The 25348-nt window shown below is 42.0% G+C and overlaps 1 protein-coding gene across 1 annotated transcript in view; it reads right to left on the bottom strand.

The window, feature by feature from the left end:
• The window catches only part of PTPN3 (protein tyrosine phosphatase non-receptor type 3), a 330984-nt gene that overhangs the window by 32203 nt on the left and 273433 nt on the right, over positions 1-25348 (bottom strand). Inside the window, exons 19-21 of the mRNA XM_077809200.1 lie at positions 24335-24498; positions 15353-15443; positions 15017-15078 (exon numbers count right to left, since the gene is read on the bottom strand). Coding sequence (XP_077665326.1) covers positions 15017-15078; positions 15353-15443; positions 24335-24498 — 317 coding nt within the window. The remainder of the gene's footprint in view (positions 1-15016; positions 15079-15352; positions 15444-24334; positions 24499-25348) is intronic.

Here is a 25348-nt window from a genome sequence, read left to right as displayed (position 1 = left end):
TGGTTTGTGGGCAGAGTACTAATACTTCTATTTTCCAATTTCTATTTGGATTCAGATTCTCAGGGCAATCACTCACAACTCAAACACACAAAAATGCTTTTAATACAGTTAGGCCGACTAGAGGAACAATCCAGACTTTCCGCATAGCTCCTGTGTCACACAAGTGAACATGTTCGCTACTTGTATGAGGGCATATACTCACAAAAGGAATCGGGCACTGAGAGAGTAAGGGGGTAAACAATAAGAAGTTCATAAGAAGCAGTAACGATGGTTCTTCGAGACAAGTCCACCTATGGGTGCTCCACTGTAGGTGTATGTGTGTCCCTGCACTGCTGATTGGAGAATTTTGGTAGCAGTGTCTATTTGGCCCACCTCATGCACTACCTCGCCTCTCCCCCCTCACCTTGTGGTCTGCCACAAGGCTAACCAGTGTTGCACGGGCAAACCCTTCTCAGTTCCTTCTCTACCACAGAGAGTATGATGAGAACTCCAAAGTAGAGGGGAGGAGGGTGTTCATGGAGCACCCCAGGGGGACATATCTTGAAGAACCATTGTTACTGCACAAGGTAACTACTACTTCTTTGAATAGTGTCCCTATGAGTGCGCCACTGTAGGTGACTCCTGAGAAGTATGCCCTACTGGAGGCTGGGGCTTCAGAGTCGGGTCTCTGATGGATGACAGTATCGTGGCACTGAATCTGGCATCTGTAGTAGAGTTCCCCAGGACGGCAGAGTGTTCGGCAAATGCATGTGCAGATGCCCAGATACCAGCGCTGAAGATTTCTGATATAGGGATACCCTTGGAGAAGGCGATGCACGAGGAAACCAATCTCATAGAATGTGTGCAGATTACAGATGGAGGTGCTAAATTGCAAATCTAATAACAGAGCTTGATAGAGTTCAAGGCCCATTAAGAGAGCTTTTGAGCTGAAATCGTGTGCCTCTAGATCTGTCTGCGATGGAGAGGAAGAGTCTCAGAGATTTTCTAAAAATTCTTGTCCTACCCAAATACAAGGCCCAGACTCCTTATGTCGAGTGTATGGAGGATGGCTTCCCTATTATCCTGGTGAGGTTTGGGATAAAAGGTAGGAAGGTGAATTAGTTGGTTCACGTGAAATGCGGAAGTCACTTTGGGGGTGAACTTTGGATGTGGTCTAAGCATGATGTTGTCGAAGACCAACACTGTGAAGGGTGGACGCGTCATCACGGCAGTTATCTCCTCTAGCCTTCTTGCCGAGGTAATGGTGACCAGGAACACCTTCTTCATGGAAAGATGAATTAAAGAACAAGTGGCCATGGTTCAAAGGGCAGTCTAGTCAGTTCTTTTAATACTAGATTGAGATCCTGTTGTCAGAATATGTCACAGAGTACCACTCTCTCTCTCTCTCTCGGTTGTGCGGGAATCTGCAGCTGAGACTGTTCACTGCCATGTTGTGTACTGGCAGGTAAGCTGCTGATATTGTAACATTATGGGAAATGAACCAGTTCCATAGCTTTAGTGCTTCCATTCAAAGGGAGAGGAAGCTGAAGGCAATGTCTGGCAGACATTTGAAGGCTGGATTGCACTGTCTCTGTAAGTGATGCCATCTTGATGGTTTATGTAATACATGCATGCTATATTGTCCGTCATGACCTTTGTGTGCGTACCTCTGATCAGCAAAAGGAAATGAGCACATGCATTTCTGGCCACTCTGAGCTTGAGTAGATTGATGTGAAGGCATGTCTCAGATGGAGACCATTTGCCCTGCACTGTGAGATCACTGAGATGTGTGCCCCATCCTACGAGGGATGCCTCAGTGGTGAGAAGTAGTGATGGAGAAGGATGCACAAACAGGATTCCCAGGCAGGTGTTTGTCAGCACTGTTTGCTTTTGGTGGGCATAGATAGGATTTTGTCTTTGTTCAGTCTGTAAACCGAATTGAAGCATGATTGGAGGCATTTCATGCAAAGTTTGGAAAGAGCTATCCCAGATGTGCTCATGGCCATGTGCCCCAGAAGCGGAAGGCAGTGTCTGGCTGATATTTGAGGACTGGATTGCACCGTCTCTGTAAGTGTGGAAAGACTGAGGAATCTCTGTTGTGGAAGGAGTGCTCTCGCTCAGACGACACTGGCTCCTATGAATTCTAGTCTCTGACCTGGTCTATACTATGGGGTTAGGTTGAATTTAGCTGTGTTAGGTCGATTTTAAAATGAATGCGTCTACACAACCAACCCCGTTCTGTTGACCTAAAGGGCTCTTAAAATCAACTTCTGTACTCCTGCCCGGTGAGGGGAGTAGCGCTAAAATCGACCTTGTTGGGTCGAATTTGGGGTAGTGCAGACGCAATTTGACGGTATTGGCCTCCGGGAGCTATCCCAGAGTGCTCCAATGTGACCGCTCTGGACAGCACTTTGAACTCCGATGCACTAGCCAGGTACACAGTAAAAGCCCCGGAAAATTTTGAGTTTCATTTCCTGTTTGGTCAGCATGACGAGCTCAGCAGCACAGGTGACCATGCAGTCCCCCCAGAATTGCAAACGAGCTCCAGCATGGACCGAAAGGGAGACGCTGGATCTGATTGCTGTATGGTGAGAAGAATCTGTGCAGGCCGAACTCAGATCAAAAAGAAGAAATGCTAATATATATGCCAAAATCGCACAGGGCATGGTGGAGAGAGGCTACAACAAGGACACATAGCAGGGGGACCCTACCACTACCCCACCACTGTCTGTGGACACCTGCAAGGGGGGAGTCTCACACAACAGGGAGTAGGCTTTTGCATGTGATGATGATGATGAGGAGGAGAATGTGCAGCAGGCAAGCAGTGAAGCCGTTCTCCCCAGCCTCCAGGACCTTTTCATCAGTCTAGAGCCAAGGCAGGATCCCCAACTCTGAAGCTGGAGAAGGCACCTCTGGTGAGTGCACATTTGTGACTACAGTACAGGGTTTAAAAGCAATAGTGTTTAATGTTTGATTTGCCCTGAAGAATTGGGATGCATTCGCGGCCAGTAAGCTACCCGAAAAGTCTGTTAATGTGTCTGGGCATGGAGTGGGAATCCTCCAGGGACATTTCCATGAAGCTCTCCTGGAGGTACTCTAAAAGCCTTGGCAGAAGGTTTCTGGGGAGGGCTGCCTTATTTCGTGCTCCACGGTAGGACACTTTCTAAGCCAACAAGAGCACAGACCCCCACTGCATCCATTGTATAACCGCCTGCCCTCCTCCCCAAGTTCCATATCCTCCTCACCCAGACGTCCAAGAACGCAGGGGCAGAGGCTCCGGGCACTCCAGAGGATGGCCCAAGCGACAGAAGGCTGTCATTCAAACAGTTTTGATTTGTAGAGTGGCTACAATAAGCAATATGGCCTTGTCCTTCCCTCCTCCTGCACCTCACCCACCCCACCCAGGGTACCTTGTCAGTTATCGCACTTTTTTTTTTAATGAATAAAGAAAGAATGCATGGTTTCAAAACAATAGTTACTTTATTTCCTTTGCCAGCTGTGATCGAAGGGGGAAGGGTGGTTGGCTTACAGGGATCTATCAAGAAAGGGAGCGGGTTTGCAGCAAGAAGAAACACACACAGCTGTCACATCGTACCCTGGCCAGTCATGAAACTGGTTTCCAAAGCCTCTCTGATGTGCAGCGTGCCTAGCTGTGCTCTTCCAATCGCTCGGGTGTCTGGCTGCTCAAAATCGGCCGCCAGGCGATTTGCTTCAACCTCCCACCCCGCCATGAACGTCTCCCCCTTACTCTCACAAATATTACGGAGCACACAGCAAGTGGCAATAACAGTGGGAATGTTGATTGCGCTGAGGTCTAACCTAGTCAGCAAACAGCACCAGCGAGCTTTTAAACGTCCAAAGGCACATTCTACCACCATTCTGCACTTGCTCAGCCTATAGTTGAGCTGCTCCTTACTACTGTCCAAGCTGCCTGTGTATGGCTTCATGAGCCATGGCAGCAAGGGGTAGGCTGGGTCCCCAAGGATAACTATTGGTATTTCAACATCCCCAGTGGTAATTTTCTGGTCTGGGAAGTAAGTCCCTTCTTGCAACTGCTCGAACAGCCCTGAGTTCCTAAAGATGCGAGCGTCATGCACCTTTCCCGGCTATCCCATGTTGATGTTGGTGAAACGTCCCTTGTGATCCACCAGTGCTTGCAGCACCATTGAGAAGTACCCCTTGCAGTTTACATATACTGGTTGGCAAGGTGGTCCGGTGCCAAGATAGGGATACGTGTTCCGTCTATTGCCCCACCACAGTTAGGGAACTCCTTTGCAGCAAAGCCATCCAGTATGACCTGCACATTACCCTTGACAGCAGAACATTAGTGATTGCATTGGCTACTTGGATCACAGCAGTCCCCACAGTAGAATTGCCCACTCCAAACTGATTCCCAACTGACCAGTAGCAGTCAGGCGTTGCAAGCTTTCACAGAGCTATTGCCACTCGCTTCTCAACTGTCAGGGCAGCTCTCATCTTGGTATTCCTGCAATTCAGGGCGGGGGAAAGCAACTCACAAAGTTCAAGGAAAGTGGCCTTATGCATGCGAAAGTTTTGCAGCCACTGTGAATCATCCCATACCTGCAATGCTATGCGGTCCCACCAGTCTGTGCTTGTTTGCCGAGCCCAGAATCAGTGTTCCTCTGCCGCCATTATGTCCCAATTGCCACAGCCCGTGTTTTCAGGAATGTCTGTGCCCATGTCCTCATCACAATTGTCCTCGTGCTGGTCTCTTAGCCCAGTTCTGCACATACTCCAGGATAATGTGTGAGGTGTTTACAATGCTCACAACAGAAGCGGTGAGCTGGGCAGGCTCCATGCTTGCTGTGGTATGGCGTCTGCATGGGTAACCCAGGAAAAAAAGGCACGAAACGATTGTCTGCCGTTGCTTTAATAGAGGGAGAGAGGGGCGGGCGACTGATGACATGTACCCAAAACCACCCTCGACAATGTTTTTGCTCCATCAGGCATTGGGAGCTTACCCCAGAATTCCAATTGGGCAGTGGAGACTGCGGGAACTGTGGGATAGCTATCCACATTGCACCGTGTCTTAAGCCGATGCTAACCACGGAATTGAGGACACACTCCACTGACTTAATGCGCTTAGTGGGGACATACACAATCGACTGTATAAAATCGATTTCTAAAAATTGACTTCTATAAAATCGACCTAATTTTGTAGTGTAGACATATCCTCTGTTTTGGTATGAATGTCGATTTTCGTGGATTGATTTGTAGGCCCAGATTCTTGAATAGATCCAGAGTGGCATGGTGCTTCGATGAAGGAAAACACCCTGAGGAGACAATCATCCAGGTAAGGGTAAATCATAATACCCTGGGAGTGTAGGTGGGCTGCCACCACAGGGAGGACCTTGGTGAATACTCTGGGGGCCAATGAGAGGCCAAAAAGGGAGTATCCTGTACTGGTAGTGGTCCTAAGCTAGTGTGAATCTGAGCTATCTTCTGAAATACGGTAAGATAGAAATGTGGAAGTAAGCATCTTGGAGGTCGAGGACAGTGAACCAGTTTCCCTTTTCTAATGCTGGAAAAATCATCACCAAAGTGACTGTATTGAATTTCTGAGCCTTGACAAATTTGTTGAGTTCCCTGAGGTCTAGTATGGGTCTCCAACCTCCCTTTTTCTTGGTATCAGGAAGCAGAAAGAGTAAAAGCTTTTGTGTCTCAGATGTAGAGACAGTAGTTCTATGGCAAGTACATTGAGGAGGTGGTCTATCTCTTGTCATAATAGGCTCTTGTGACAAGGGTCACTGAAGAGGGGCAGGGAAGGGAGTTTGGGGGGCAGGAGGAGGGAGGGGAAATGATGGAGTACCCATCTTGAATAATCTCAAGTACCTGTTTGTCAGAACGTATCCGTTCCCAGGTCCTGTGGAACAGGGCGAGATGGCATCCATACGGATGAGAGGGGTTTTCCAGTGCTTTATGCTACTGAAGAGAGTGGTCTGACAGCACCTCAACCAACCCATCAAAATTATCATTTTGAGGTGGACAGCTGTGAAGAAGTAGGTTGAGGGCCTTTCTGTTTGGAAAAACTGGATTTCTTTCTTTGGGGTTCATACGAGCGTTCGGATGAATATTGTGATGAGTGGGGCCTGAACAAAGGCTGAGGACTATACTTTCTCTTCTACCCAGGGTGCAGATTCCGAGCAATTGAAGAGTAGCCCTGGAATATTTTAGGGTGTGGAGGGAAGCGTCTGTCTTTTCCGCAAAGAACTTTGTACCTTCAAAGGGAAGGTCCTCTGTGGTTGTTTGCACATTTTTGTGGAAACCAAGTAAGTGCAGCCAAGAGACTCATCTGATCATTAAGGAAGTGGAAATGGAATGTTCCACCACATCAGCTGCATTGAGTGCAGACTGGAGTGATGTCTTTGCCACTAGTTGGCCTTTGTTAATAATGGCTTTGAATTAATCCTTGTGAGAATCTGGGGGCTACTCAATAAAGGAATTGAGTTTTGAGTAGTTGATGTAATCATATTTTGCCATTAAGGCTTGATAGTTTGCTATACGGAACTGTAGAGTGGCTGAGAAGTATATTTTTCTCCCAAAAAGATCGAGGTGCTTCCAATCCCAGTCACAGGGTGTGGATTTCAGATGATGATGATGGTCCTCTTGAATTCACAGCATCCACAGTGATAAAATTGGGGGGCAGCTGGGAGAAGAGAAATTCTGTGCCTTTCGCCGGCATGTAATGTTTTTTAGTGGCCCTCTTGCACGTTGATAGGAACAATGCCGGAGTCTGCCATCTGAGTTTGGCAGGCTCCAAGAGGGCCTCGTTAATAGGGAGGGCTACTTTGGACTATGCAAAGATGTGTAGAACGTCCAATAGTTTATGGTGTGGTTTGGTCATCTCTTGTAATGGTAATTGTAATGCATCTGCCACCCTCTGAGCTAGCTCCTAGAAAAGCATGAAGTCATCTGCTAACGATGGAGGAGGTGGCATCACTATCTCGTCTGGTGATGAAGATCAGAAGTTGGTCTGGGAGGTAATCTCCTCCTCAACTTCAGCCTTTTGTTCCTCTCTTAACAGTGTAGAGGTGCTCGGATGCCCCCAATGTGGTGGCCGAAGGAAGGCGTCTCATGGACTACTGCTGATAGGCCATGCTAGAGCCAGGAGAGGCACAGTATCTGTGCGCTAGCCAGGGGTCCCAGTAAGGGCACTGAGAGGGTAGGAAAGGCCCTGGAGGTTGGTAACACAGATGCCCATACCAAGGAGCCTGGGGGTCAGAGGGTACAGTTGAAAGGTCTGTCACCTACCAGAAGTCCAGTGGTGTTGCAGTCGTCAGTACCCGTAGCATTTGGTGGTGCTGAGATGTCTGCACCAGAGCTGGAGATCCTAATCACACAGTCTGCCGGTGTTTGATATGCTGACGGTGGTACTGGAGTGGATTCTCTAAATTTTCTCATACCGAGACAATACCAATTATTCCTGGCCTGTGCCCATCAGGTCTTTAGGCAGCCCAACACTTTCTGTCGGGGTGGTACCGTGCAAAGCCCTTGGTACTGGATTTAGATGGCTTCAATGCCATCAGTACCAATGATACCAAGCGAACCGGATATCATTTTTGGCTCGGTTGGGGCTCGCTGTGGGAACTTATGGCTCTTTTCTTAGAGGCCTTGTGAGAGTGGCTTGTGGTTGGCTTCTTAGGCTCCCCTCCCTTAGATGTTGAGGGTTGTGGTGAGGATTCCTACTGTCTGGAGAATTGGCACGGCTCCGAGGGTAGCTGGAGGGCCCCTTCCATTAAGAGGAGCTGGAGTCTCAGTTCTCTATCTTTTCTGGATCTGGGTTTCAATTGTTGGCAAAAACCCACACTGCTGTGGAATGTGGCTCTCTCCCAGACAGCGGACGCACTGCAAATGTCAGTCACTGGGATAGATTCTTTGCAATAGAGACACTTCTTGAAGCCTAATGAACTGGGCATATCCAGGGGTGTCCAGGGGTGTCCCCAGATGCAGGGGCTAGAGGGTCAAAGAAACAAAGTTGTGTTGTTGGGGTTTTTTTAAGCTAAATAAACAAACAGAATATAAAGGAGTGAAAAAATAAAATGGAGCTCTAAAAGATTAGATTAGATTAGATAATTAACTATTAGCAATTCTATAGAAGGTAACCATCTACTTATGAACAACTCCATTTATAGCCAGGGGCAGTTGAAAAAGAACTGAGGACGTTTCACCTGGGCAATGCTGGTTAGCCTTGTGGCAGACCACGAGGGCCAGGGCAGTGCATGGGCGGGCCTAAAGGACACTGCTACCAAAATTCTCTTAGCAGCAGCGCAGGGACACATACACCTACAGTGGAGTACCCACAGGGGCACTTTTCAAAAAAGATCATCACATTCTTATTTGCAAAGGACAGACCAGTATTGAAAGGAAAGGAATATCCCTCTGGGGCAGGGACCCCAGTCATTAACAAGAGACAGACAATGCTAGTGGGGGACTCAATTATTAGAAAGATAGATAAGTTGGACTGTGTGATGAACAGGAGACCACATGGTGAATTGCCTAAAACGTGCAAAGATAACAGATCTCACAAGACATTTAGACAGATTTATAGATAGCACTGGGGAGAAACCAGTGGTCATGGTACATGAAGTAACAGAGATCCTGGAGATGAAATTTAGATTGCTGGGTAAGAAATTAAAGTCCAGGACCTTCAAAGTAGAATTCTTTGACATGCTTCCAGTTCCATGCAGGACCAGTAAGACCTCACTGTGTGGATGAGACAATGGTGTAGGGAGGAGGGATTTAAATTTATTAGGAACCGAGAAACCTTCTGGGGAAGGAGTGACCTATACAGTGGGGATGGAATCCACCTAAACCAAATGAAACCAGACTGCTGGCATGTAAAATTAAAAAAATTGCAGAGGATTTTTTTTAAACTAAGAGCTGGGTGAAAGCCAACAGATGTAAAGGAGCATACAATTCCGATAGAGACATCCATTAAGGATGAATTTATTAAAGGGGGCACTCTTTATACTAGTAAAGAGGATAGGAAAGAAGTTAGTAAAGTACAGGTAGGTACTAATGAGTAACAATTAAACAAGAGCGTCCCATTTAAATATGAAGGCAAGCAACTGAATATTGACAAAATGTACAAGTGCTTATATACAAATGCTACAAGTGCAAATGCTACCAAAATGGGTGAACTGAAGTACCTGGCATTAAATAAGGATATTGGATATAATAGGCACCATATAAAATTAGTGGAATGAGGATAATCAATGGGACACAGTAATACCACAGGGAAAAAAAGAAAAGAAACAAGGAATGACAGAGTAGGTCATGTAGTGGGGGAGTGGTATTAAAGAATGCAGAGTCAAATGAGGTAAAAATCTTACAGGAAACAACTGTACAAAATCTCTATGAACAGAAATTCCATGCTTGAATAAAATGAGTATAGCAGTATGCATATACTACTGACCACCAGACCAGGATGGTGTCAGTAACTGTAAAACTTAGGGAGCTTAGAGGGTCTATGAAAGCAGAAAATGTAATACCACCAGGTGATTTCAACTATCCTCATATTGACTGGGTAAATGTCACCTCAGAGCGTGATGCACAGATGATTTGTCTTGATTTACAGTCCTAGGTGGAGCACATGATCTGGTTCAAGAAGTAACTACAGCTGAACCGCTCAGTAATAGTGACCATAATGTAACTAAATTTAACATCCTTTTAGGGGGGATAATACCAAAAAAGCCCACCCCAGTAACCTTTAACTTTAAAAAAGAGAAACTACACAAAAATGAGGATGCCCGTTAGATGGAAATTAAAAATAACAGCATGGGGACTATTGAAAAACACCATAATAGAGGTTCAGACTAACTGTATACTCCATATCAGAAAAGACAGTAAGAGGATCAAAAGAATGCCACCATGGCTAAACAGCAAAGTAATGGAAGCCATTAGAAGCAAATTGGGATCCTTTAAAATTTGGAAGTCAGCTCCTAGTGAGGATAATAGGAAGGTGCACAAACTCTGGCAGGCTAAGTGTAAAAACAGAATAACGCACAACAAGAAAGAATTTGAGAAGCGACTTCCTAGAGATGTAAAAATTAATAGTAAGAATTCTTTTAAGAACACCAGAAGCAGGAAGACTGCTGAAGAAATAGTAGAGCCACTAGCTAACCAAGGTGTCAAAGGAGCACTCAAGGAAGACAAGGCCATTGTAGGGACACTAAATGAATTCTTCCCATCAGTCTTCACTGCAGAGGATGTAGGGGAGATACCCACATCAGAGATATCCTTTTAGGCGATAAACCTGAAGTACTGTCCCACACAGATGTGTCAATAAAAGAGGGTTTAGAACAAATTAGTAAATTAAACAGTATAAAAGTCACCCGGACCAGATGTTATTCATCGAGGAGTTTTGAAGGATCTCAAATATGAAATTACAGAAACACTAACTGTAATATGTAATCTATTGCTGAACAAGCATATGTACCATATGACTGGAAGGAAGCTAATGCGATGCTGATTTTTAGAAAGGGTTCCAGAAGCGATCATGGCAATTACACCCTGGTGAGCCTAGATTCAGTATCAGGCAAATTACTAAAATCTATAGTAAAGAACAGAATGATCAGACACATAGATACACACGATTTGTTGGGGAACAGTCAACGTGACTTTTGTAAAATGAAGTCATGCCTCACCAATCAATTGGAATTCCTTGTGGGTGTCAACAAACACATCAACAAAGGTAATCCAGTCAATATAGCATACTTCGATTTTCAGAAAGCCTTTGACAAGGTCCCTCACCAAAGGTTCTTAAGCAAAGTAAGAAGCCATGGGATAAGAGGAAGCGTTCTCTCATGGATCAGTCACTGGTTAAAAGATAGGAAACAAATCATAGGACCATCATAAATTGTCAGTTTTCACAGTGGGGAGAGGTAAATAGCAGGGTCCCCCAAGGATCTGTTCTGAGACCAGTTCTATTCATCATATTCTAAAATGATCTGGAAAAAGTGGCGAACGGTGAGGTGGCAAAGTTTGCAGATACAAAATTACTCAGGATAGTCACATGTAAAGCAGACTGCAAAGAGTTACAAAGGGATCTCATAACTGGGTGATGGGGCAACAAAACTGCAGATGAAATTAATCGTTCGTAAGTGCAATGTAAAGTACATTGGAAAAAATAATCCCAACTACATGTATATAATGATGGGCTCTAAATAAGAGATGAGAGAAGTTACTCACCTTGTGCAGTTACTGAGATACTTTCAGATGTGTGTCCCTGTTGGTGCTGCACTTTAGGTGAGTCTGTATCCCCGTGACTGGAGATTCTCAGTAGCACTGCCTATTTGGGCTGCACATATGCTCCCCTGGTCTCGTGGCACCCCCTGGCAGCTATACAGCACTGTCACTTCCTTCTCCACCTAGAGTGCTTGTCTGAACTCTGAAGCAGAGGGAAGGAGGGCAGGTAGCAGAGCACCCACAGGGACACACATGTCAAAGAACCTCAGTTACTGCACAAGGTGAGTAATCCTCTCTTCTTCGAGCAGTCCCTGTGGGTGCTCCACTTTAGGTGAATCCCTAGCTGGAAGGATGGGTCTTAGGAGTTTGATCTGCAAGGGATGATAAAATAGTTAGTCCTATAATAAAGCATCTGAGGTCGAGCCTTGCTCAATTGCATAGTGCTCTGTGAAGGGGTGAGCTGATGACCAGGTGGCTACTTTACAGATGTTCATGATGGACACATTGTTCAGGAAGGCTATTGAAGTGAAGACCGATCTGATGGAGTGTTTTCAAGTTCCCGGTGGGGGCTGCAGATCATGTTGGCAGTAGTAACGGTGAACGCGCCTGGAAATCCTCTGCTTAGATATGGCTGATCCTTTAGACCTTTCCGTAACAGAAAGAAATAGCTTGGGTGACTTTCTGAAGGTTTCAGAGTAACAGCCGTGTTAGTCTGTATTCGCAAAAAGAAAAGGAGTACCAATTTAAATTGGTTAGTCTCTAAGGTGCCACAGGTACTCCTTTTCTTTTTTCTGAAGGTTTAGTCCTTTCAGGATGGAATGCTAATGCCCGTCTGACATCTAGAGTGTGGAACACTGCCTCTCGTTTGTTCTCGTGAGGTTTAGGGAAAAAAGATGGGAGGTGGATAGGTTGATTCAGGTGAAATGAGGAAGGTATTCTGGGTACAAATGTAGGGTGTGGTCTTAAAGTGACCTTGTCTTTGAAGAAAATTGTATATGGGGGTATGCCATGAGAGTCCCTAGTTCTCCTACACATTGTGCCGATGTGATGGTGACGATGAAGACCACCTTCATCGATAGGTGCATAAATGAACATATTCCCATGGGTTCGAATGGGGGACCAATGAGACAGAGTAGTACTAGGTTAAGGTCCCAGGGTGGAGTGGGAACTTGTATTTCAGGATAAAGGTTTCAAATACCCCTAAGGAACCATTTAGTGATAAGATGGGTGAAAACTGAGAAGCCATGAACTTTGTGATGGAAAGCTGCGATGGCTGCAAGGTGTACTCTAAGTGAGCTCGATGAAAGTCCTGATTTCTTTAGCTCCAGTATGTAATCTAGTACCAGTGGCAAGGGGGAGGTAATAGCTATGGCTTGCCGGTTCTGGTACTGTATGTGGAATCTCTTCCATTTGTGCAGGTAAACATAATGTGTAGTCGACCTTCTGCTATTTAATAGTATGTCCCTTACACCTTCTGAATAGGTCATTTCATTGTCCTGGGACCATGGAGGAACCATACCTTCAGGTGGAGGATCTCTAGGTTCAGATAATGAACCTGGCCTGCATCCTGAGACCAGAGATATGGAAGAAGAGGAAGACTGAGTGGTGGGCATACCACCATCTGCAACAGGTAAGGGAACCAAGTTTGTCTGGGCAGTGTAGGAGTTATCAAGATGACTACGGATTGTTTGGCCTTCATCTTGTGTATTATTCTGGATATTAAGGAGGTAGGGGGCAGACGCACATCCCATTTGATGAGGAAAGCATCTCCTAAAGCAGTGGTTCTTAACCCGGGGTACAAGATGCCCTTTCTATGGGTGCGAGACATGCCAGATTTTTTTAGAAGGTAAATAACTGAAAACACAAATTAAGCACAGGCACGTAAGTACAACTACTTTGTTTCATCAAACCTATGTATTTATTAACATTAGACTTTAATGATTACTGTAATATACAAACAAAAATATATCTAGGTTTAAAGAACTGACCTACTTCAACGATTTTTGATAAGGGACGAGAGAACATATTTTGAGAACCAAAGAGGTGCAGGCTGCAGTAAAGGTTAAGAACCACTGTCCTAGAGATTGGGAGCCCAATCCTATTCTTGAGCAGAACTGTGGACACTTGGCATTCTGGGCTGTAGCAAAAAGGTTTATACTTGGGAAACCCCAATGTCTGAATATATTCTGTCAGACCATGGTATTTATTTCCCACTTGTGGTCCTCAGAGAATTTTCTGCTTAGTGCATCTGCTGTGGTGTTTTGACATCCTGGTAGACAGGTAGCTGATATGTTGATGTTATGATGGATGCACCAGTTTCATAATCTCAGTGCTTCAGGGCAAAGAGAATGTGACCTTGCTCCCCCTTGACAATTTATATAAAACATGCAAGTGATGTTGTCTTTCAGTACCTTGAGGGTCTTGCTCCTGATCAGAGGTAAAAAATGTGAGCATGCATTGCAGACTGCTTATAGTTCCAGTAAATTGATGTGTAATGTTGACTCCAAGAGGGACCACCTGCAACTTGTGTGGTTGTTCATGGCAGCACAGTCTTCAGCACAGGCTGTGCAAGCCTGCCTGGAAACCCTGGGCACATACTTGCATTTCTAACTGATACTGAAGCCCATGTTGTCACAGCTTCACTGCTATTTTTATCGCTCCATTTAGATTAAATCTAGTGCAGGAGTGTTTACACAAGATGCAAATAAAGTTTCTGACTGCAGTGTAGACATACCCTAAAATAAAGGTATCATTTAGAAAATACTTAGTGTGTGTTGCATTGATGGCAAAAAAGTGAAAGTATCAATATGTAGGGCTTGTAGTGTTTGAGATAAAGTTCTAATTTATTGATGTCTTGGGAAGCTTCTGAACTACCCTTAAGTTTTTGAATACCAAAGCATACTTGGGTCAGACTGTAGCTCTTGGCCCTCACACTGAGTAACACATTAAGGGAGGCTTCTTTTTAAGGTTATAGGAAATATCTATCCCTTTAACGAGTGAGTAAATTTAATAATGTGGGAAGGAGACATAAAGAGCCTTTCCCTCTTGAATACAAAGCAGTAAGGTATTTCTGAAATCTTATGTTTAAGAGAAAGCTAGGTTTGGGGACCAGCTACTGGTCTGGCTGGCACACCATCACCCACATGTTTCTAAGTGGCAGTCAGGTCCCAAGCCTTCTTGAGAATATGCTGAAAAAATGCAGACAAGTGAGAGGAGGGAAACATTAATTCTTTTTAAAGTGAGTCTACACTTACTGAGAAACATAGGGTGCAGACACTGCACACCCAGCCAGCACAGTTATAAATAGCAGTGTAGATGGTGAGGCATCGTGTAAGAGAGCAGAGTATAGTCAACTGTCCTATACACCTGAATCCCCCAGGAAATATAACCTATACTGCTCTCTACATGCCCAGGGCTACACTGCTGTTTTTAGCAATGTAGTGTTATGTGGCCTCCCCGGAGCCTCCTCCTGCTACAGCCTTTTCCCACCACAGTGCAATGCCTCAGCAGCAGGTGCCTGTAATCCTAGATATACATTATTAGACAAATACTAATTACTAAACCCCACAAAATTACTGATCTTAAAATTGATGCAATATATATGAAACTGTCTGACCATTTTTACTGATTAAAAATAACTCTGCACATCTGCTAATGGTTAAATATTTGCATTCCTAATGAAGCACTTTAAGCTACTTATGAGCTCCTAAAGTTAGTGAACAAAATGTTAGGCTTTTTTGAATTAAATAAATAAATGAATAAATAAATAACTTTGCTGTGATATTATTCATTTCTTTCTATAATTAATATGGATGCCTATATAACTTACATTCACATAGTTTGCATTTATGTAATCTTCGTTTCCCTGCAATATTATCCGTGTGGCGTCATCTGTAAAAAAAAAAAATTAAAATATTAAAAAAAATTAACAATTGGGTGGCATGCTTTATTATCACCTCCTTTCATTCGATCAAATAACCAAGTCATCACAGGCACATGAACAAAGCATAGAAGTGTTTTAGAATGTAACATGGATGCACAATTACACAACTTTGATTATATAATAAATTCAGTAATGGCAAAATTCAATGTGGTGGTTTTATAACATGTAAAGCATTATTTAGAGGATAAAAGAAAACAGTCAAATTTTGTACTTAGTACTCACAAGGTAGAACATCTTTGTATCGATTTTTGTCCATATTTTGAGGTATTTTTGCACACGTAACAGCCAGCCCTGGCTTCTTTCTATAAAGTTGCTACAAAACAGATATGAAAGAGGTAACATTTTGAAGAATTTGCTTATGCAAAAAACACTATAGACACTAAATAGATCCACATGTAAATGCATATTCTTTTAAAAGAAACTTATGTAAAGCAACTATGCAATGTGAAAGCCATCTTTTTTTCACTGCCTACAAAATTAAAGTGAGGGTGATATTTAAATTCCAAAAACACAAGAACAAAAACCCTACTATTATTGCTAGTCCATCATCTTCTGTACATGAATGTCTGAAAAAAATCAAGGAAATGTGTGAGAGTCATTGACTGTTCCCATGTCTTATGATAAATATTGCAGAATGTTGGGTTAGAAAGAGAGGAAGAAAGAAGACGGCAATAAAAAGCAGAAGAGAAGTAACTACTGAAGACTGGCACTTCCCAGAATGAATGGTAATACATATTCATGCACATGTTAACTTACTAGACTAAAACTGCTATTTTCCACGGACTTTGGGGGTGGGTGTGAACAGTGGGGGGGCAAAGTCTACTGCATTTTAGCTGTGAAATTCTGAAGTGGCTTTTAAAAAACAGCTTAATAGCAGGATATTAACAACATTCCATTCACATTAGACCTATGCAAATACCATAAAACATGCTTTTCGAATGTAACACACTCGAATATGGAATTTATTAATTAAGTTTTTGCTAAACAATAGAACAGGTGTCCAGTGTGCTGTGAAAAAGAGATGTGTAAAGAGACAAGAGAATGGTGCTGAACAACCAACATGGAAGAACAAGCAAAGTTATTTCAGGGAGACAGAATGAAAAAAATTCTGAAATGCTGGGTGCAAAAGAAAGGATGGACTTCTTTAATTGTGTCCGTGACAACAAATCAACCCTACTTCAGATCTATATTGAGGAGTATGGGGTCATAACCTCTGGTAACCATGTCTTATAGTCTTACTAATGCACACACCAGATGCCCTCAGAATCCTCAAAGCACTTTTAGAATCTCTATGTAACTTGACAATCTCTTTTTTATCTCTCTTGGGGGCATCGTACTCATGTATATCATTAACACATATGACTAGAAATACACAAGCACATTGCAACGGAAGAGCCCTCATTTAAATGCTTAAATACTTTGTTGGATAGAGGCCTCAAGGAACAGTGAATTAAACGGGGTCTTGCAGATGTGTGTGTTATTTTGGAACGGAGTCTATCTGGAATAAATATGAATTTATAATGGTGTAAATGAAAACACACTGGGCCTATATGGATGACGTGCAGACAATGAGGCAAGGGAATGAATTGACCAAGGTACAGAGTCTACTGCAGGGAAAATTTTTATGTGACTATGTAATTAAATTTTTAACTCCCCCCCACCCCCCCAAATGTTATGACTGTGATGTGACTATAGTTTTGGTATGTCTTAACATACAAGAGCTTCATTTTGCAACATATATATGTCAAGTGACTAATATAGATAGCTAGATAGATAGATAGATAGGGGCTGTCAAGTGATTAAAAAATTAAGCACGATTAATTGCACTGTTAAACAATAATAGAATATTATTTATTTTAATTGTTTGGATGTTTTCTACATTTTCAAATACATTGATTTCAATTGCAACACAATACAAAGTGGACAGTGCTCACTTATTTTTTTATTACTAATATTTGCACTGTAAAAAACAAAATAAACAGTATTTTTCAATTCACCTCATACAAGTACTGTAGTGCGATCTCTATCATGGAAGTTGAACTTACGCATGTAAAATTATGTACCAAAAAAACCTGCATTCAAAAATAAAAAAATGTAAAACTTTAGCGCTTATAAGTTCACTCAGTCCTATTTCTTGTTCAGTCAATTGATCAGACAAACAAGGTTGTTTACATTTGCAGAAGATAATGCTGCCCGCTTCTTGTTCAGTGTCACCTAAAAGTAAGAACAGGTGTTCTCATGGCACTGTTGTAGCCAGCATCGCACAATATTTACATTCCAGACACGTTAAAGATTCATATGTCCATTTATGCTTCAACCATCATTCCAGAGGGCATGCGTCCATGCTGATTATGGGTTCTGCTCGATAACAATCCAAAGCACTGCGGACCGATGCATGTTCATTTTCATTATCCGAGTCAAATGCCACCAGCAAAAGGTTGATTTTCTTTTTTGTTGTTTCGGGTTCTATAGTTTCCACATCGGAGTGTTGCTTTTTAAGACTTCTGAAAGCATTCCCCACACCTCATCCCTCTCATATTTTGGAAGGCACTTCAGATTCTTAAACCTTGGGTCAAGTGCTGCAGCTATCTTTAGAAATCTCACTTTGGTACCTTCTTTGCGTTTTGTCAAATCTGCAGTGAAAGTGTTCTTAAAATGAACAATGTGCTGAGTCATCATCCGAGATTGCTATAACATGAAATACATTGCAGAATGCGGGTAAAATAGAGCCGGAAACATACAATTCTCACCCAAGGAGTTCAGTCACAAATTTAATTAACACATTTTTTTTAATGAGCGTCATCAGCATGGAAGCATGTCCTCTGGAATGGTGGCTGAAGCATGAAGGGACATACGAATGTTTAGCATATCTGGTATGTAAAGACCTTGCAATGCTGGCTACAAAAGTCCCATGCAAATGGCCGTTCTCACTTTTAGGTGACATTGTAAATAAGAAAAGGAGTACTTGTGGCACCTTAGAGACTAACCAATTTATTTGAGCATGAGCTTTCGTGAGCTACAGCTCACTTCATCGGATGCATCCGATGAAGTGAGCTGTAGCTCACGAAAGCTCATGCTCAAATAAATTGGTTAGTCTCTAAGGTGCCACAAGTACTCCTTTTCTTTTTGCAAAGACAGACTAACATGGCTGTTACTCTGAAATTGTAAATAAGAAGCTGCAGCATTATCTCCCGTAAATGTAAACAAACGTGGTTGTCTTAGTGATTGGCTGAATAAGAAGTAGGACTAAGTGGATTTTAGGCTCTAAAGTTTACATTGTTTTGTTTTTGAGTGCAGTTATGTAATAAAAAAATTCTACATTTGTAAGTTGCACTTTCATGATAAAGATATTGCACTACAGCACTTGTATGAGGTGAACTGAAAAATACTGTTTCTTTTGTTTATCATTTTTACAGTGCAAATATTTGTAATAAAAATAATATAGTGTGAGCAATGTACGCTTTGTATTCTGTGGTTATAATTTAAATATATTTGAAAATGTAGAAAAAATCCAAAAATAGTTAATACATTTCAATTGGTATTCTATTATTTAACAGTGCGATTAAAACTGTGATTAATCGTGATTAATTTTTTTGAGTTAATTGCAGTTAACTCATGCAATTAATTGACAGCCCTAATATAATGAGAGAAACAATTTTTCAAGATCCTAAGAAATGTATAACTTAATTAGCTTATACCTTTTATGATTATCAATTTATCTTCCTTCGCAGTTCTATTAAGTATTATTACAGTATTATTAAGGCCAAGCCCACTTACTATCTTTTACTGTGATCTTAAAAAAACCCGCTTCCTGTAAAGGATATTGAAATATTCTGTTTTACAGGGGCCATAGTCTTATTTCATCTTTATGTTTTCTTCAATGTTGTAGAGATACTGAGAATTATTTATAAAGAAAACAGATCACAAACTTTCAGGCCTGAAGGTCTTAAAATTTTCACCCTGTCATTACTTGGCAGAACAAGTGAACAGCTCAAGCGTAAGTCTTTATTTCCTTCAAATCAACAGAATTAACTTATCTTAAAATGAAGATCTGTTTACAAAGCAAGATGTATATATACACACAACACATATTTAAATTATTATGTTTATATATTTCCATCCCCCACCCTCAACTCTACTTTTACCTTTTTGAAGTAAAAGAAGGTTTAAGAATCTAATCCCTAATAAATCTTGAAGAATTTTGGGGAATTTTAATTCTTCCAAAGAGCTTAATGTATCTTGCCATTTTAAAATAATATAGGCTTTAGTATAAGATTCCATACACAAATAGAGTAAAAGCAACAGGATGCTGACAGAATATCTTTTTACATAAAAATCTGTGGTTACCAAGAGAACGTGTTGAAAATTAGTTCCTCTATAAGGTTAACTGAATCCTGATACTCAGTATCATAGTTTGCTACACATTTTCAGTTTGAACAGCATAAGCAGGAGAAAAACTCACATGGGAAGAGACCTAGTTAGTACATTTTTTAAATACTTGCATCAATTAAAATTTAGATTCAGTTTTTGGTTTGATTAGCGATTTGTGCTTTTAGTGGAAGACAAAGATATTATTAATGTCAAGATCTCAGCTCAGAGTTTTCAGAGTCCTTCCCGGCTTAAAATGTATTATGTTAAAGTCCACTCACCAGAGAGAATTTCTAAGCACAGCAGGTAAATGAATGGCTTTCTGTTTTATCACATCGTATTTGAAGATCTGCTTAGCTATTATAAGAAACCAAAGCCTATTAGCAATGGTTGCCACTGCAAACTCCACATTCCCCTTGTTCCACCACATACTGAACATATCAAAGGACAGTTTTACAAATTTTTTCTTCTCCATCTCCCCTCCCCACAACTCTGGAGAAACATATAGAGCTTCTCATAAGAAATTTTATATTTTAAAGGTGTTTTATGAGCCCATAATTCAAAAACACTTTTAAAACTGAATTTTAGTAGGTTATTAAGTCTATGATATAAACTAATTACTTTGCATCCTAGAATTAAGGAACTGGCTAAGGAACCACTGACTATTTCCAAAAAATTCCTGGAGAACTAGGGAACTACCAGAAGTCTGAAGTAAACATATGTGGGATTGTTTTTCAAAAATGGAAAACTGACTCTGGCAATTACTGTTTTCTTGGAATAATGCAATGCTCTCTCTCTATCTCTAGAGATAATAAAATTCAGTTAGTGCAAATGAGGTAGTCCATTTACTAGGGCTATGTCTCCACTACACACCATTTTTCAGTGGAGTGTAAGATATGTGTAGAGCCCTGTGCGGATACAACATTTATATCTGCCGATGTGGATATCTGCGGAACTGCAGGGCTCTACCAGAAACCGCAGTGACAAAAGCAGCAGCATGTCAGGCCGCCGCTCACAGGAGCCAGCACCCAGCCCGGGGAGCTCCTTTGGTGTGGCTGTACTGCCCCCAGCCCTGCCCACTGGGTGGGCACCAGGATCACTGGCAGCTCTCCCTGGTCACAGTAGCACGTGAAAGTGGCTCGCAAGCTCCCAGACAGGAGACACATGCTGCTGCGCAGAAGGGATTCCTGTGTGCGAGCTTGTGAGCCACTTGCACACACTAGTGTGACCAGGGACAGCTGCTGGTGAGCCTGGTGTCTGTTTTATATCTGTGGAAATAAATGTTGTATCCACGCAGGACACTACGTATGTGTAGCTACACGCCAAACAAAAAGCAAGCTGCAGCCACACTGTAGCTACACATGTTAGTGAAAGGCTCTGACAGGAGGGAGGCAGTGGAAGAAAAATCTGGCAGTGGGGAGCTGGCGGAGACTTTCCCCACTGCTGGAGTCCTTCCTTACTTGCAGTGGGGAAAGGCTCTAGACGTGGAGAGCTGACAGAGTCTTTCCCCGTGGTGGGGAATGGCTCCAGCAGCTGAGAGGCAGTGGAACACTACAAAGTAAAAACAGCAGTGGAGTTGGGATGGCACAGCTTGGGTGAGAGTAGAGAGCCATATAGGGTACATACTTGGGTACACATTCACACCTTTTAGGCGTGTCTGTACCCAGGTAAGCTGTGCCTCATTGTCTATACTGCTCCTTACACCCATGCTAATGGGGCTACCCTGAGTATATACTCTACACACTGCTGAAAGAAGAGTGCAGTGTTAACATAGCCTTAGAGATAGTGTGCTCACCTCTGTCTTATTAGCTTGGATATATGAATGGACGCATAGACTGAAAAATGTCAAAAACTGGAAAAGGGGTAAAGATGAACAATGTTGACTGAGTTGGGCAAGTATCTACTGGGATAAGAGAAGGAAAAAGTCCTTTTTATTGTTTTATTTAACATGATCATCAGTGATCTCAAAAAAGGGGATAAACTTATTAATGAAATTTACAGAGGCTGCTACATTGAGTGCAGTTGGAAACTCCAAAAGGGATAGAGAAATACTACGAAGGGATCTAAAAAGATGAAGGGATGGTAAGAAACTTGAAATCTTTTGGGACAACTGCAAACATTATATACAAAATCCCTTGAATGGCAAGGTAATTTGCCCTTAAATTTTGTGGCAAGGTCTCCAGGTTTCTTCATCACTTTGGTGCAGCTGATTGAGAGTTTAGGAAGAGTTCAATTCATTTTTAAAAATAGAGGTGTTGATTGATTTCAGTAAGAAAATGTACAATACAATCAGCACTGTAGCCCCTATTTTATTCATTTTTATATTAAATTGATCTTATTTTATGCTGTCCCCACAGTTTAAGTTCTCACTGTGCTGCATATTTTTTGTATCAGCAAATGAACATAAAAGTTGTCAGGTGATAAGCTTGAGGTTTTGGCACCTGGGTAGGGGCTGGAAAGCAATTTGAGTCTGTGAGATAAACTCACCAGCAGGTTAATTCTGTTAATGATCAACAGCAAACTAGTTAAATTTGATATTTAAACTTGCACCTTTCGGGCTTGTCTACATTACCGACTGGATTGACGGGTAGTGATCCAGCAGGAGGGGGTGTCAATTTATCGCGTCTAATCTAGACGTAATAAATCGACTGCCAAGCGCTCTCCTGCCAACTCCGGTACTCCACAGGAGCGAGAAGTGGAAGCAGAGTCGACAGGGGAGCGTCAGCCATCGACTTACCACAGCGAAGACAGCGCGGTAAGTTGATCTAAGTACGTCAACTTCAGCTTCGTTATTCACATAGCTGAAGTTGCGTAACTTAGATTGACACTTCCCCCCCCAGTGTAGACCAGGACTCAGATTTCACAATTAACAACATATTCAGATGCATGGGGCAGTTCACATTTCTTGGAGTTACTGTTTAAGACAGTGAGCAGACTCAGAAAATCATTGCAGCATTATTTACAATCTGTTCATGTTTGTAAAGTTAATTTCATAACCAGAAGGGATAGAAAAATAGCTTTTAAAAATGAAATCTTAGATCCCAGAGCATAATTCAGGAATAGGGACCTAAATCATGAAGTGTTTTATGCAACAGGTCAGACCCACACCTCAGCAGGAATGCGTTGCCATAAAATCTTTTGCTATGCATGGGGACAAGGGAGGGAAGAAACAAAATTTGAGCAGTTAGAGGGAAAAAAAAGATCCCTTTGCTCGTCAAGCTTCTGGGCTGCAGAGTGGGCTACTCTGTATCTGGGGAATTTGACATTAATGGCCCACACGTATTGGGGGGAAAAGAGGACATCATAAATCACTATAAATGAGAGTTTGAGGCCCTGAGAGCAAGAGGGACATACAGACCCAGGTTTGGTTCACTGAATTACCTTGCCACAAGAAAAGCATTGAAGAACAACTGAAGAACAGAGAAAGGCAACAAAAATGATGAGGGGTATGGAACAGTTCCCATAGGAGGAGAGATTAAAAAGATTGGGAGTGGGCAGTTTAGAAAAGAGAAGACTAAGAGGGGCTATGGATAGAGGTCTGAAAAATCATGAAGGGTGTGCAGAAAGTGAATAAGGAAGTGTTATTTACCCCTTCACATAAACACAAGAACCAGGGATCACCAAATGAAATTAATAGACAGCAGATTTAAAACAAACAGAAGAAAGTACTTCTTCCCACAGTCCACCTGTGGAACTCATTGCCAGGGGATGTTGTGAAGGCCAAAAGTATAACTGGGTTAAAAAAATAATTAGATAAGTTTATGGAGGATAGGTCCATTAATGGCTACTAGCCAAGATGCAGCCCCATGCTTTGGGTGTTCCCAAGCCTCAGACTGCCAGATGCTGGGACTGGACAACAAGAGGATGGATCATTTGATCTGTTTGTTCTGTTCATTCCCTCTGAAACATCTGACACTGGCCATTGTTGGAAGACAGGTACTGGCTTAGATGGACCACTGGTCTGACCCAGTATGGCTGTTCTTAATTTTATTCTTAATTCCCTGGTTTAATCAGCAATTTCTGTAGTGAAGAAATTAATTTGATAAACTATATTTAAATTTATTTTATTTGTGGGGTTTTTATGACACTCATTACAAATATATCTGAGCACATCACATACATACATGAATTTTTCCATGCAACGGCTCTGTGAGGTATGGAAGTATCTCCATTTTACACATGGGGAACTGATTCACAGTATGACTAAGTGATTTGCCCCTGGTCACACAAGCAGTATGTATGGGAGCCAGAAAGAGAACTCAGATATTTTATGTTCCAGACCACTTCCTGATAGATATGAAGATTCTCCCTCTACAACTCAGAAACACATACCACAGAAATATATAAACTTGTAGGAGATAAAGGCCAGGACGGAGTAAGCGCCTTTTGTTACTCCATGTAAAGCACAGCAAAGCACAGTGGGGGAAAAGGAAGTGATAAACTGTTACGTGCTTTCATAAAGGATAATCCTGCATTTTTATTGTGTGACACAGGAAACTATCAAGTGCAGACTGGTATGACTTCTGTCAGAAAACTTTGTTTTTGGCATGAAGAGAATTCATAAAATTAAGATGAAGGGAGGGGGTGGGAGGCGCCTCTGGTGGTTGAACTAAAAACCTTAAACACCGATTTTTTTTTTTTTAACACACAGTGTTTCATGCAAGACCAATAACTCACGGTTCCCCAACATGGTTGAGAGTGTAAGAGTGAGCATGAGAGAGAGAGGGATGTATTAAACCTGTTGAGATGGGGTTGAATGGGAGCGATAAATGTCCAAATGCCTTAAAATCACTACTCAGTCAGAACCACCAGGTAACTGAATTTAATGTTACCTACCTCAAATTGAATGAGTACTGTCCCGCTTTCCAGACCTTTCTTCAGTTGTTCCATAGACTCCTCTAGTGTGTCACCATACTCTGAATACGTGCGAATAATGGATTCTAGAAAATTCTGGGAATCTGCTTCATCTTCTGACTTGGTCTCAACCAAGGGTTTTGCAACTGAAAGATAGGCAAATATAGACTTTTTACATGCATCCAGTAGCAATCTTTACTTATGTTAAAACTTACTTGAGTATAATGGACATTTTCAATCCTCCTTGATTCTGCAAGTTAGGCTACTAACCCCAAACTGAGGCATCTAAATAAATTTGGCCATAGTTTTACACATGCTGACCAACCCCAGTTCTGCACAAATCCGTAAGAGTGGCAGGTGTTCAACTCCTTTGAAAAACGAGACCAATGATTTAGGTGCCTAAATATGGGTAAGATACTAGGATCCAGATTTCAAAAGCTTAATCTAATGGTACACCAGCAACCCTATCGCATCAATTTTTGAGGAGGCAAACAGGTCACCACCACCACCACCACCGGAAGAAACCCATGAATTTCACCTATTGAAATTTAGAACAAAACTTATAAATATGCCCATTTCAAGAATGACAAAATGAGCTTTCTGGATTTGTTGTAAATTACATTTTTCACTGTATGCTTGTGGTGGGGAGAATTTAGTGTTATTTCCACATCTGGAATAGAAGTTTTAGAAAATGGCACTCTATTTTAAAATGTTTATCAAAATGTTTTTGTGCAAGAAACTATTTATTTGTACCATTGAAAAAATTAAAATTAAGCAGAAACTTGCTGCCATATTTTCTATTTAAAATTAGTATTGTTTAGTTTTCTCAGAATATTCACCCACTTGGGTCAATACTCTTCACTTTGACTAAAACCTCACAAAACTGCAGTTGTATGATGCAAAAAAAAGTATTCTGAGTTGAAGTGCTCCTCACTTGAATGTATAAGACTATTGGCTCAAACATTTGTGTTAGTAATCAAGAAAAGAGACGATCTC

The sequence above is a fragment of the Eretmochelys imbricata genome, chromosome 2 (assembly GCF_965152235.1).
Source record: "Eretmochelys imbricata isolate rEreImb1 chromosome 2, rEreImb1.hap1, whole genome shotgun sequence".
NCBI classification, from domain to species: Eukaryota; Metazoa; Chordata; order Testudines; family Cheloniidae; genus Eretmochelys; species Eretmochelys imbricata.
The sequence above is the reverse complement of the archived record's forward strand: the minus strand, read 5'-3'. Positions and strand labels throughout refer to the sequence as shown.